At 34.6% G+C, this 14,490-nt stretch overlaps 1 protein-coding gene across 3 annotated transcripts in view; it reads right to left on the bottom strand.

The window, feature by feature from the left end:
- Nucleotides 1–14,490, bottom strand: part of WDPCP (WD repeat containing planar cell polarity effector) — a 390,456-nt gene that overhangs the window by 132,553 nt on the left and 243,413 nt on the right. For all 3 annotated transcript variants that reach the window (XM_077766434.1, XM_077766437.1, XM_077766436.1), the window contains one exon: nucleotides 2,937–3,039. In XM_077766434.1, coding sequence (XP_077622560.1) covers nucleotides 2,937–3,039 — 103 coding nt within the window. The remainder of the gene's footprint in view (nucleotides 1–2,936; nucleotides 3,040–14,490) is intronic.

Below are 14,490 nucleotides of genomic sequence, written 5' to 3'. Positions count from 1 at the left end.
AGTGCAGAAGGCATGGACTTATTAAATCTGCTTTTTTTTTTTTTTTAAACTATGCTTTTTCTGGTCCTGGTAACCTCCCATAACTGACTCTCTACGTACAACATTATCTTTTGTTTTTAGATGGAGATGGTATTTAAGGTGATGGCTTCAGCTATTTTGGTGAGTTACTCAGTTTTCCTGGGTCTCTTCCTATACACAGGAAGTATATATATTATTTAAACTTGGTTGAGTTTCTATTAATCAGTCTTATGAAAAGGTGATTTTCAGTCCAGCTGGAAAAACCTTGAAGGACAGAGGAATACATTTTCATCTTCCATACTACTAAAGCTGAGCATATGAATATATCCTGTGTTCCAGCAAATCCACTTTTAAGCACATACCCTGTTTATATATCTGTTAAAAGACAAACACAAGTATGTTCACAGCAACACTATTCACAATAAGCCCCAAACTTGAAAGAACTCAAGTATCTGGCATAGAATGAATAAACTTGTATATGCTTATATATTGGAATACTATTAAATAGTAGTAAGAATGAAAGAATTACAATTATATACAATATAAATATAAAAGATCCTCACAAAGTTGAATAAAAGAACCCAAATACAAAAGAATAATATATATTCCAATTATTTAAAATTTGAAAGAAAGGTAGAGCTAATATATAGTGTCATAGTAAAGAAGTTGGGCTGGACTATAGTATCTAAAAATGGATAGGAGAGGGCTTGTGTGATCCTGGTAACGTATGTTACTTGGTCTGGATAATGGTTACAAGGATGTGTTTACTTTGTTGGGTTTTTTTTCTTTTAATGTTTGTTTATTTTTGAGAGAGAGACAGTGTGAGCTGGGGAGGAACAGAGGGAGGAGACACAGAATCTGAAGCAAGCTCTAGGCTCTGAGCTGTTAGCACACAGCCCAACACAGGGCTCAAACCCAGGAACTACGAGATCATGACCTGAGCCACCCAGGTGCCCCAGGATATGTCTACTTTGTGAAAATTCATTGAGTTTTATATTTATGATTTGTGTGCTTTTCTGTTTGCATGCTATACTAGAATAAAAAATTTAAAAATTTTCAAATTGTTGAGGTTATTATTATTCAACTTCTCCTTTGGCAACTCTTTTACTTATGTTGACAGCTACTACATGTGATAAATTTTTTACACTCTTCCATGTAGACTGAACTACTTATACTTAAATATTCTTGATATTTTACATAATTTACCCTCTTGCTTGCATCAAAGAACACTTTTGCAAGCCAAAAACTTAATTATTTTCTTTTTTTTTTTTTAATGTTTTATTTATTTCTAGGAGAGAGAGAGAGACAGCGTGAGCAGGGGAGGGTCAGAGAGAAAGGGAGTCACAGACTGAAACAGGCTCCAGGCTCTGAGCTGGCAGTCAGCACAGAGCCCGACGCGGGGCTCGAACCCACGAACCGCGAGATCATGACCTAAGCGACAGTCGGACGCTTAACCGACTAAGCCACCCAGGCACCCCAAACTTAATTATTTTCTGTTTGCCGAAAAGTCTGAGGGAGCATAGTTGAATTAAGTTGACAGAATCTGAGAAAATAAGCTCTCCCCAGTGTGATGTGGGCTATATAGGAAAAGTAGATGAAAACTACAATGAAGAAATTATAGATGCTTTGTAATTACTTTTGGAATTGTGAGGGGGAGTCACCCCAGTTTTCTAGAATAAAAGTGAAGTAGAACAATCTGAGATGTTCACTTCTTGATAGTTAAGTGTTGTTACTGAATTGTATCTTTGTCAGGGGGAACTAATAGAGGTCAAAGGGTGAGGCCTGAAAAAAGGCTGAGAAGTGGGGAGGAACAGGGTTTCAAAGAAGAAAGATAATTTGCTAGAAATGACACAGGACTCAAAACGGAACAACATCAAGTTCTTTGGCTAAGAAGTTTCAGCTGGCCACAGTAATCTAATCAAAGAGTATACAGGGCACAGGAAGCATTTTGGTGACTAGTGGAGTTTCTTTTCAGAAATTTTGTGATAATTTCTTCACATTCCTTTTTAGGCTTACTAACTTTAAATAGCTCTAAAATGCAAAAATGGCCTCCACTGTTAGAAGCTAACAGTTCTTCCTTTTGGCTGCAAACAGCATTATAAAAACAAAGATGATCAATCAATGGAGAGGCTTGTAATAATTTGAAGCAATTTATGAAGTGGGAATATATTAAGACTTACTTGTTTCATAGGAGTTCCACAAAGAAATGAACTCTGTTACAATCCTCAGGGTCCTTTACCTAATCTAGGAATAGTAAATACCAGGAAGAATAGGAATTGGAATGTCCAGAGGTCACTACTTCCATATTGAGTCACATTACTGAGTGTTGGAAAGGAAACTTATGTTTGTATTAAAATAGTTTTTAAAACTATCATTTCTCTATATTATAAAGTTTTGAATGTACCTTTAGATTAAAGTTTTGGCTTCTGATTTGTCTTCTTTGGAAGACTATACTGTAAAATGACTAGTGGCTTCTAAATTAAAACAAATCATCCATTAAGCTTAAAATCCCATGTGAAATACTTTGTATAAGACAGAATTCTTTTGATATCTCAAAATACATCTGACATGTCTATGTGTACAAATAAAGGATTATAGAAGTTTCTGTGTTGGCTAATATTAATAACAACAGTGATGATAATAAACTCTTCGTCAAAAATCTCAGGAAAAGAACAGTGTACTTTTGACTTTTTGCCAAGTGGTGATTAGTGATTATTAACTTTTATATCAACACCATTCCAACTTATATATCCATATTGTATTATTTTCCCAGGCTTAATTCATTTTTAAAAGTCTCTTTCTTTACAAAGAAAGTAATTCAAATTAACCAGCCATGCCCTACAAACTTAAATATAAATGATAGTGAATAAGTATTGATTGAAACAAAAAGCACTTTAAAAAACAGCATTAATTCTTACCAACTCCAGATGTTATTGATTCTGCATCAATGTCACTAGCTCTTTTTCTTGCCACTTCAGCTAGTGCCAATTCACCCTTATCTAGTGCAAAGTAATGGATGTCCTTTGGAAATAAAGCAAAATAAAAGATTAATCCAAATGAATCTTGGTCAACTTACAAAGAAGACTTTGAATAAAAGAGGTTACTGTTCAGATTACAAAACACATGGCTGATGAATATTTTTTTGTGTTTTAATTCTCTCAGTTTTCTTTCCCAGGGTAAGCAAATTTTCTTGAATTATAGATTATAACTATACCTAATAGCAGTTATTTAAATAAATTATTTTAAGTCTCCAGGGAAAAAATAAGCTTTTAAACCAAATGTTTGACATACTCAGTTTTATCAGGAAATGAAAACTTTCATTGCTATGCTTTTGGTGAGATTTTAATATCTGAGGTAACTTCTACAAAATTCTATTGTACATATTATGCTAAGCATTTTATAAGAAATACTACTACACAAATTACTCTCTGACATTTATGTGTCTGACACAACTTTGTAAACATTATTAATACAAGAATTATCTTGAACTCATGCAGTCAACAGATAATCAGTGCCTACTAAGTGTGAGGCACTGTTCTGGAATACAGAGATCAATTACAATTTCATGTCTCAGGAAGCTGTGAGCCCAGCAGGGAGACAGACCATTAGGAACAACAGTGAACTCTGTAACATGTGGCGGCTTTTAAAATAGGTATTTCCTGACAGAGTCAAGAGGATGTGGAGGCTGTGGAGTCAAGAGGATGAACTGATCCTTGATCTGAGTCTTGAAGGATGTATAAGAGTTACGCTAGGAAGGAAAATAGAGAAAAGGCAACAGAATTACTATCTGGTGCATATATGTAGAGAAACTTCAAAAAGTAGTTCTCTTAGGCAATGAAATGTCTTTGAATATGGAAGGAGCCTTGGATGTTTGGTAGAAAGCAGTTTAATACTAAGGTAGATATAGTCAGTAAAAAGGATTTTGAACTATTTTTGATGTGCAAAAAGATTGCTGAAATGAAGATTTTATTGCAATAAAAGTGGAAAAAGAATACAAACAGCCTGTTTACAATGAAGAAATATAAATGGCCTTTAATCATGAAAAGATGTTTCACTTTATTAATATTCAAATAGATGCAAGTTGAAAAGATATAATTTCAAATTGTTTACATTTTTAAAAGTTAAGAATATTTACTGGTTGCAGAGTAACCAGAACCATCTTCTGGAGATGATGGCAGAGTAGGAGGATCATAAGCTCACTTATACAACTAGATAACACCCACATCAGTGTAAACAACCTAGAAAATGTCAAACCCAAAGATGACAGAACAGACTCTGCAGAGGTAAATGCAGAGAAGAAGCCACATTGAAGAGAGCAGGAAAGTTGGAGATGTTGTCGGGAGCCAAATGAACTCATGGGACTATCCACAGGAGGGAGGGATGCTGCCGGCATCGAGAGGAGAATAGACAGGTCCCCACACCAGGCCCCCCAGGCACAGGGGACTCACATTGGAAAGACAAATCCCCATAGCATTTGCTTTTGAAAACTAGAGGGGCCTAACTTGTAACTTGTTCTTACAAGTCAGTGGGGCTTAACACCTAGAACTGTAAAAATCCGTGGGCTCAGTTCTGGGAGAGCAGGGAGGACAAAAGACTGAGTTCCTGTTCTACAAACAGCCCCACTGAGATACAGCATAGATGCAGCAGTTTGAAAAACACCTACATATACGGGGAAATAGATTAATTTAGTAATCTCAGAGCATGTTCTGGAGGGGCAGGGATCTTTGGGAGACTTCTCCAAGAGCAAAAGAGCTTCTGAGCACCATTTCCCTCCCCTACTCCCCAACCTAAATGCACGGACACCTGCAGGATCAAGCACAGTACCAACACATTCCACCTAGCTTACTAACAGTGCACCCTGCCACAGTGCACTTCGTCAGATCTGCAACCCCCCTCAACCCTGCCAGTCGCGGCAAGTTTTCCCCGGTAGCTGCAGGTCCTCTTCCCTCAGCGGATGGCAGGGGCCAGGCTGGCACCATGTGCCCTGGCCCCACAATCTAGTGCAGAATTTCCTCCTCCAGTATAGCCTTGGCAGAAGACCATCCACAGTTGTACCACAACCCTAGCAGTGTGCTACCAGACTCCAGGCTGACAGTTTGGGATTCTCTCTCTCTTTCTCTCAGCCCCTCCTCCAATCACATGGACATTCTTGGTCTCTGTAGCTGTCTCTCTCTGCTTCTCAAGATAAATAAACTTTAAATTAAAAAAAGAAAACAGACTAAGGGAACCTGTCAGGAACACCATCAAACATAATAACATTCTCATTATAGTGATCCCAGAGAAGAGAGAGAAAAGAAGGGAGAAAACTTATTTGAAGAAATAATAGCAAGAAACTCCCCAAATCTGGGAAAGGAAACAGAAATCCAGATCCAGGAGGCACAGAGATCTCTCAACAAAATTAACCCAAAGATGTCCACACCAAGACACATAGTAATTAAAATGGCAAAAAAGCAGCAAAAGAAAAACAGTTATATAAGAAGGAAATTCTATAAGACTGAATTCTTCAGCAGAAATTTTATAGGACGGAAGGGGTGATATATTCAGAGTTCTGAAAGAAAAATTCCTGCAGCCAAGAATATCCTATCCAACATAATAATCACTCAAAATAGAAAGAGAGAATTTGGGGCACCTGAGTGGCTGAGTTGGTTAAGCATCTGACTTAGACTGAGGTCATGATCTCACAGTTCGTGAATTTCAGCCCTGCACTGGGCTCTGTGCTGACAGCTCAGAGCCTGGAGTCTGTTTCAGATTCCGTGTCTCTCTCTGTCTCTGCCCTTCCCCTGCTCTGTCTCTCTCGCTCTCTCTCTCTCTCTCAAAAATAAACATTAACTGTTTTTTAAAATAGGAGAGAATTTCCCAAACAAAAATGAAAGGAATTCATCACCACTAAACCAGCCCTAAATAGATGTTAAAGGGGGCTCTGAATGGAAAGGAAATATCATAAGCAAGAATAAGAAAAGTAGGAAGCAAAAAAAAAAAAGCAGTAAAATTAAGTATATCTATAAAAATCAGTCAAGAGCCTAAGAGAATAAAAAAGGTGTAGAGTAGGATACAATATTCATAAAATGGGGCTGGAAAAAGTAAAATTTTAGTGCTTTTAGAATGGGTTCAAACTTAACGGGCTATCAACTAAACACAGACTGCTATATACATAAGATGTTACATATAAACCTATTGGTAACCATGAATCAAACACTGGTGATAAATATGCAAAAAAATAGACAGGAATCCAAGCATATCACTAAGAAAGCCAGCAAACTGCAATAAGAGAGCAAGAGAACAAAGCAACAGAGAACTACAAAAGCGTCCATAAGACAAGTAACAAAATGCAACTTATCAATAATTACTTTGAATATAAATGGACTAAATGCTCCAATAAAAAGACATGAGTTGATGGAATGGATTAAAAAAGCAAGGGCCATTTATATGCTACAAGAAAGGACTCACTTCAGACCTAAAGACACATGCAGACTGGAAGTGCAGGGATAGAAAAGTGCTTATGCAAAAGGATGTGAAAAGAAAGCTGGGGTAGTAATACTTACACAGGGCAAAATGGCCTTTAGATCAAAGACTAATAAAGGAAAAAGGACACTATATAATCATAAAAGGAACAATCCAAAGAGAAGATAAAAATAACTGCAAATATTTACACATCCAACATCACAGCCCCAAATACATAAAGCAGCTAATAACAAGGGAAGTGATCAATAGTAATACAATGATAGTAGAGGATTTTTTTTAATTTTTTTTAATGTTTTTTATTTATTTCTAGGAGAGAGAGAGAGAGAGAGACAGCGTGAGCAGGGGAGGGTCAGAGAGAGAGGGAGTCACAGACTGAAACAGGCTCCAGGCTCTGAGCTGGCAGTCAGCACAGAACCCGACGCGGGGCTCGAACCCACGAACCGCGAGATCATGACCTAAGCGAAAGTCGGATGCTTAACCGACTAAGCCACCCAGGCGCCCCGATAGTAGAGGATTTTAACAACCCACTTACATCAATGGATAGATCATCCACACAGAAAATCAACAAGGAAACAGTGGCTTTCAATGCCACAATGGACTGGATGGATCTAAGAGATCTACCCAGAACACTGCATCCTAAAATAGAAAAATACACACTCATTTCAAGTGCTCATGAAACACTGTTCAGAATGGGTTCTGTTAGGCCACAAAACAAGTGTCAACAATTTCAAAAAGATCAAAGTCATACTATGCATCTTTTCTGACCATAATGCTATGAAACTATAAATCAAACCCAGGAAAACATCTGTAAAGAAGACAAATACATGGAGATTAAATAAAATGCTATTTAGTGGATTATTTAATGCTACTGAACAATGAATGGGTAAACAAAAATATCAAAGAGGAAATAAACAATTACATGGAGACAAATGAAATGAAAACACAATGTTCCAAAATCTCTGGGATGAAGCAAAAGCTGTTCTAAGAGGGAAGTTTATAGCAATAAAGGCCTAATCAAGAAGCAAAAAAAATCTCAAATAAACAACCTAAACTTATGCCTAGGAAAGCCATAAAAAGAAAAAACAAACCCCAAACCATCAGAAGGAAGGAAATAATAAAGATGAGAGCAGAAATCAATGAAATAGAAGCAAACAACCAAAAAACAGATCTATGAAACCAGGAGCTGGTTCTCTGTAAAGATTTTTAAAAAATGATAAACCTTTAGCCAGACTCATCAAAGAGAGAGAGAAAGAACTCAAATAAAATCATAAATGAAGGAAGAGAAATAACAATGAACATCAAAAAATAGAATTATAAAAGTATATTATGAAAAATTAGATGCTAACAAGTTGGATAATCTAGAAGAAATGGATAAATTCCTAGAAATTGAACTGAATCAGGAAGCAACAGAAATTGAATCAGGAAGAAACAGAAAATTTGAAAATACCAATCACCAGCAATGAAATAGAATCAGTAATCAGAAGATAACCAGCAAACAGAAGTCCAGAACCAGACACCTCACAGGCGAATTCTACCAAATATTTAAAAAAGAGTTAATACATATTCCAAACTATTCCAAAAAAAAGAAGAGGAAGGAACACTTCCAAATTTATTTATGAGACTGCCATTACCCTGATACCAAAACCAGAAAAAGACACTACAAAAAAAGAGAACTACAGGCCAGTATCTCTGATGAATAAAAATGAAGAAATCCTCAACAAAAATATCACAAAACTGAATCCAACAATACATTAAAAAATCATTCACCTTAACCAAGTGGTATTTATTCTTGGGCTGCAATTGTAGTTCAATATCTGTAAATCAATCAGTGTGATACACCATATCAGCAAGAGAGGATAAAAACCACATAATCAAAAGATGAGGAAAAAGCATCTGACAAAGTATAACATCCATTCATGATAAAAATCCTCAACAAAGTAGGTTGATAGCGAACATAATAAAGGCCATATATAGAAAAACCCATAGCTAGCATCATATTCAATGGTGAAAAACTAAAGAGTTTTTTTCCCTAAAATTAGGAACAAGACAAGTCCACTCTCACCACTTTTATTTAGCATAGTACTGGAAATCCTTGCTGCAGCAATCAGAGAAGAAAAAGGAATAAAAGGCATCAAAATTGGTAAGGAAGAAGTAAAAGTGACACTATTTGCAGATGACATGATACTATATATAGATAGAAAACCTTAAAGACTACCAAAAATGTACTAGAAATGATGAGTGAATTCAGTAAGGTCACAGGACACAAAATCAATATACATTTTGATAATGCATTTGATAACACAAAATCTAATACATTTTTATACACTAATAATGTAGTAGCTGAAGGAGAGATTAAGAAAACAAATCCCATTTAAAATTGCAGCAAAAATAATACCTAAAAATAAACTTAACCAAGCAAGTGAAAGACCTATATTTTTAAAAGTACAAAACACTGATGAAAGAAATTAAAGACAGCACAAAGGGAAAGATTCTATGCTCAAGGAGTGGAAAAACCAATATTGTTAAAATGTCCCTACTACCCAAAGCAATCCACAGGTTTATTGCAGTCCAGATAAAAATACCAACATCATCTTTCACAGATCTAGAACAAATAATCCTAAAACTGGTATGGAACCACAAAAGATGACCCTGAATAGTCAAAGTCAAACTGTCAAAAAACAATACTGGAGGTATTACAATCTCAGATTTCAAGATATATTACAAACCTGTAGGAATCAAAACAATATGGTGCTGGCACAAAAACAGACACACAGAGGCAGGGAACAGAATAGAGAGCCCAGAAATAAACCCATGTATATATGGTTTTCAACAAAGGAAGCAAAAATATGCAATTATAAAAAATCTCTTTAATTTGTGGTGCTCAGAAAACTGGACTTCTACATGCAACAGAATGAAACTGGACATACACAAAAATAAATTTAAAGGTATTAAAAACCTGCATATGAGACCTCAAAACACAAAAATCCTAGAAGAGAACACAGGCAGTGATTTCTCTGACATGGGCAATAGCAACATTTTTCTAGGTAAGTCTCCTGAGGCAAAAATGAACCATTGGGACTACATTAAAAAAAAAAAAAAAAGCTTTTGCGCAGGAAAGGAAACAATCAATAAAAGTAAAAGGCAATCTACTGAATGAGAGAAGATATTTACAAATAAGATAGCTGACAAAAGTTTAGCATCCATAATATATAAAGAACTTCTGCAAACAACACCAGAAAACACAAATGATCCAATTTAAAACTGAGCAGAACACATAAACAGACATTTCTCCAAAAAAGACATCCAGATGGCCAACAGATACAGGAAAATATGCTCAACACCTCTCATCATCGGGGAAATGCATATCAAAACCACAATGACCTCACATTTGTCAGAATGGCTAAAATCAACAATGTAAGAAACAACATGTTCTGGCAAAGATGTGGAGAAAAAAGAACCCTCTTGCACTGTTGGTAGAAATACAAATTAGTGGTACCACTGTGGAAAATAGTATGGAGGTTCCTCAAAAACACACTACGGGGTATTTATCCAAAGAATGCAAAAACACTAATTCAAAGGGATACATACACCTCTATGTTTATTGCAGCATTATTTACAACAGCTAAGATATGGANGGACACTTGTGGGGATGAGCACTGGGTGTTATGTGGAAACTAATTTGACAATAAACTATTTGTAAAAAAATAAATTAATTAATTTTTAAAAATGTAGTACGTATATACAACAGAATATTATTCAATGATAAAAAGCAATGAAATCTTGCCATTTGCAATGACATGAACGGAGCCATGTAGAGTGTAATGGTAAGTAAAATAAGTCAATCAGAGAAAGAAATATCCTATGATTTCACTTAAATGTGTAATTTAAGAAACAAATGAACAAAGCAAAAAAGAGACAAACCAAGAAACAGACACTTAACTACAGAAAACAAACTGATGGTAACTAGAGGGGAGATGTGGGGGGGATGGGTGAAAGATGTGAAGGGGATTAAGAGTACACTTACCATGATATGCACCTGTAATGTATAGAATTATTGAATCACTATATTGTACACTTGAAACTAATATAATACTATATGTTAACTATATTGGAATTAAATTGTGAAAAGGAATATTTACTGGTTGCAAAGTTTGGGGGAAACGGGCACTTATTTACTGGGAATGTAAGACTTTGTAGAGCAGGCATCAATAAAGTGTGGCCTCTAGGCCAAATATAGCCTGCCTTTTGTATAGTCCTTGAATTAAAAATGATGTTTACATTTTTAAATGGTTGGAAGAATTGTGATCAACTACGCTTATTTAACTCTAAATGGCTTTGGAATTAGCATATGCTGCACACTTAAAAATATTTCAACCTAAAACTGCAAGGCAAAATAGAACTTCTATGTGAAACTCATACTGTGATAAAGTAATTTCAATGATAACTACCATTTTTGACTTGCAAGTAATGTCAGGCTGTGTTATACATTTTCCTGAATTGTGAAGATAAAAAGGAAATCTCCATTGTACACACATTCCTGCAGCAATATATTTTCTCATTTCAATCCACAGCAGTCTTTATTCAGTCTTGATGCAATGGAAGTTTCCATATTCCAAAGCCTATTTATGCAACTGAAGAATTTTTTGTTTTTTAATTAATTTTAATTTTTCATTAATATTCAAGATTTTATATATATGTCATTTTTACATTTTTTTTAAATTTTAAATTTTACTTAAATCCAAGTTAGTTAACATATATTGTAATAATGATTTCAGGAGTATAATTAAGTGATTCATCACTTATGTATAACACCCAATGCTCATCCTAACAAGTGCACTCCTTAATGCCTATCTCCCATTTAGCCCATCCTCCCCTCCAACACCCCTCCAGCAACCCTGAGTTTGTTCTCTGTGCTTAAGGTCTATTATTGTTTGCCTCTCCTCTCTCTTTTTATCTTAGTTTTCCTTCCCTTCCCCTATGCTCATCTGTTTTGTTTCTTAAATTCCACATGAGTGAATTCATGATGTTTATTTTTCTCTGAACTGATTTATTTCACTTAGCATAATACACTCTAGTTCCATCCATGTTGCTGCAAATGACAAAATTTCATTCTTTTTGTTTGCCGAGTAATATTCCATTGTGTGTATATATGTGTATGTATATAGAACACATTTTCTTTGTCCATTCATCATTGGGTGGACATTTGGGTTCTTTCCATAATTTGGATATTGTTGATAGTGCTCCTAGGAACACTGGGGTACATGTGCCCCCTTTGAATCAGCATTTTTGTGTCTTTTGGATACTTAGTAGTGCAGTTTATGGGTTGTAGGGTAGTTCTATTTTTAATTTTTTGAGGAATCTCCATACTGTTTCCCAGGATGGCTGCACCAGTTTGCATTCCGATCAATACTGCAAAAGGTTTCCCTTTCTCTGCATCCTCACCAATCTGTTGTTTCCTGAGTTGTTCATTTTAGCCATTCTGACAGGTGTGAGGAGGTATCTCACTGGGCTTTTGATTTGTATTTCCCTGATGATGAGTGATGTTAAGTATCTTTTCATGTGTCTGTAGTCATCTAGATGTCATCTTTGGAAAAGTGTTAATGTCCTTCTCTCATTTCTTCACTGGATTATTTGTTTTTTAGGTGTCGAGTTTGTTAAGTTCTTTATAGATTTTGGATACTAACTCTTTATCTGATATGTCATTTGCAAATATCTTTTCCCATTCAGTTGGTTGCTTTTAATTTTGTTGACTGTTTCCTTCACTGTGCAGAAGCTTTTTATCTTGATGAGGTGCGAATATAGAATACTGTTTAGCATGTCATTTTATTACCAAGTAATTTTAAAATAAATAAATTTTAATTAAAATTTATTACAAATTAATTTTTATGATTTTCTACTTAATGTAAATGTGATTAATTTGTAATAAAATGACATGCTAAGTGGCATTCTGTAAGTCTTTTAGTTGACGGAATTCTAAAAATATCTTTGAATTGAATATAGTCAATTAAAACCATATGCCTATGGGTTAATGATATTAATACGTGGCAGTACCTATCTATGAGGACAGAAATTTGCAAAAGTGAAATACATACAATCTGATCAGAGATCAGTATTAACAGATAAATATTTGCAGATTTTTTCTGATAAGGAACACCAACTTTCAACCCTAATTTAAGTACAATGTTATCTCCACAAAAAAGAATTCCTTTATTTACATTTGTTGATGTGTATTATAAAAACTACTTAATTTTTATATTTCTAATTTAGTCAATAAAGATTTATACAAGTTTGTTTTTTCCTTGCTATATATAAGTACTTATAATAATAGCCTTAATTTTGCTTCTTGGTCCACAAGTCTGTAATATTTGCTCTATAGATCTTTTCAGAAAAAGTTTTTTTTATTCTGTATCTTAATATAATAGAATTTAAAATTTACCTATATATACTTTTGGAAAATCCTAAGAAAATGGTGTGACAATGTATGTACAAAGATCGACAATGACAGAATTACTTATAAAAATGAAAATTGGAAGCTACTTCAGTGAAATAATTATGTGAGTTTTTTTCTTTTAATTCAAGAGCGGCATAATATTTCCATTATGGGTCCTTATTATTCAATGAAGGAATTTGTAATAACTTAAAAATATACACTACTGCAGTTCATTACTAGTATTTAAGACTTTTACTTCTATGTTCTTAACTTAAGAAAAGTCAGTGACTTTACTTGAGCTTGACAGTTAATAAGCCCTGACTGCTATCAAGGTTATATTAGCCTTGTAAAATAAGTTAATTGGCTTTTTTTTTTTTCCTATTTTCTCTTCTCTGGAAAAATTTGTGATTCTTCACTGAAAATAAGCAAAACATATGCAATAAATTTGAGAAGAAATTACCAACCATTACTGGGCAACCTACGTGAGCACCTGATTAAAACAGACACACCTCCTTCTGCCTGAAAAAGACCATAAATGATAAAGATCAATTCTGACCCCATATAATTTGTAAAATCCAGTGGAATTACAATAAAACCACTTCAAAGGTTTTAGTGGAACTTGACAAGTTGATCTTAAAATTCTTATGCCAGAGCAAATGGTCAAGAATATCAAAGACTTAGCCTAACAATAAGATTCTACAGCACTTTTACACAAGCATATAAACCGAAGAAAAAGAAACATACCCATATAAATATGGTTTTCTTAGTGAGTTACTAACTTTAGTACTTTATGTTTAGCAGTAAGTGTTGGCTATAATATCTGTGGCCCAAAGATCTTATTTCTGGAAACATTTTCTCTCACTCTCTCAACAAACATTATTATTTCTGGAACAAATTATTTCTGGAACATTTTCTCTCAGTCTCTCATTTTTCCTTAATTCTATGCTTTTTCCTCTTTATTTTTTAGTTGTTTTAAAGAATGAGGTCATTAATTTCAAGAGGGTAAGCCTCAACAATTCGTAAGTTGTTATTATATCTGTACCAAGAAGATTTTCATTCTTTCATCTTTCTATTTATAAACAGTCGGTTTACTTGCTGATACACTTGTGAACCTCCTTGCCATTCACATGTCTGAATATGTAGTCTTTAGTAAAATATAGTAGAAAATATGTCCCTTTAACTCCATGCCCCTCAGTTGACATAGTTGATGAATCTTTATGGTCTGATGCAAGACATATATAGTATCTAGTGTCTATAACCAATTAACTATCCTCTGGCATCACTTATTTTTAGCTTTTGGATAGTTTTAGTGTTGGAATTTAATTTAAATGTTGGATATATACATCTTAGTGTGTTCATATACCTCTGGAAAATGGTCATGTTCTAAATGAGTCAAGAAAATAAAAGCCAGTTGGATTTATATTCCATTTTCATGTTTTATATCTGACTAGACCAGTACATACATGAATAATGGTTATACCGTAAAGCTGGTTCAGACTAACTAAGGCCAATGTACTGTTAAATCACACATTAAGTCATTTCAAGAGGCTACTACCAGAGTTGCCATGCCCTTCCACTCA

The sequence above is a fragment of the Crocuta crocuta genome, unplaced genomic scaffold (genome assembly GCF_008692635.1).
Source record: "Crocuta crocuta isolate KB4526 unplaced genomic scaffold, BGI_CrCroc_1.0 scaffold113, whole genome shotgun sequence".
Taxonomy (NCBI): domain Eukaryota; kingdom Metazoa; phylum Chordata; class Mammalia; order Carnivora; family Hyaenidae; genus Crocuta; species Crocuta crocuta.
This window is presented reverse-complemented; position numbering and strand designations above follow the sequence as displayed.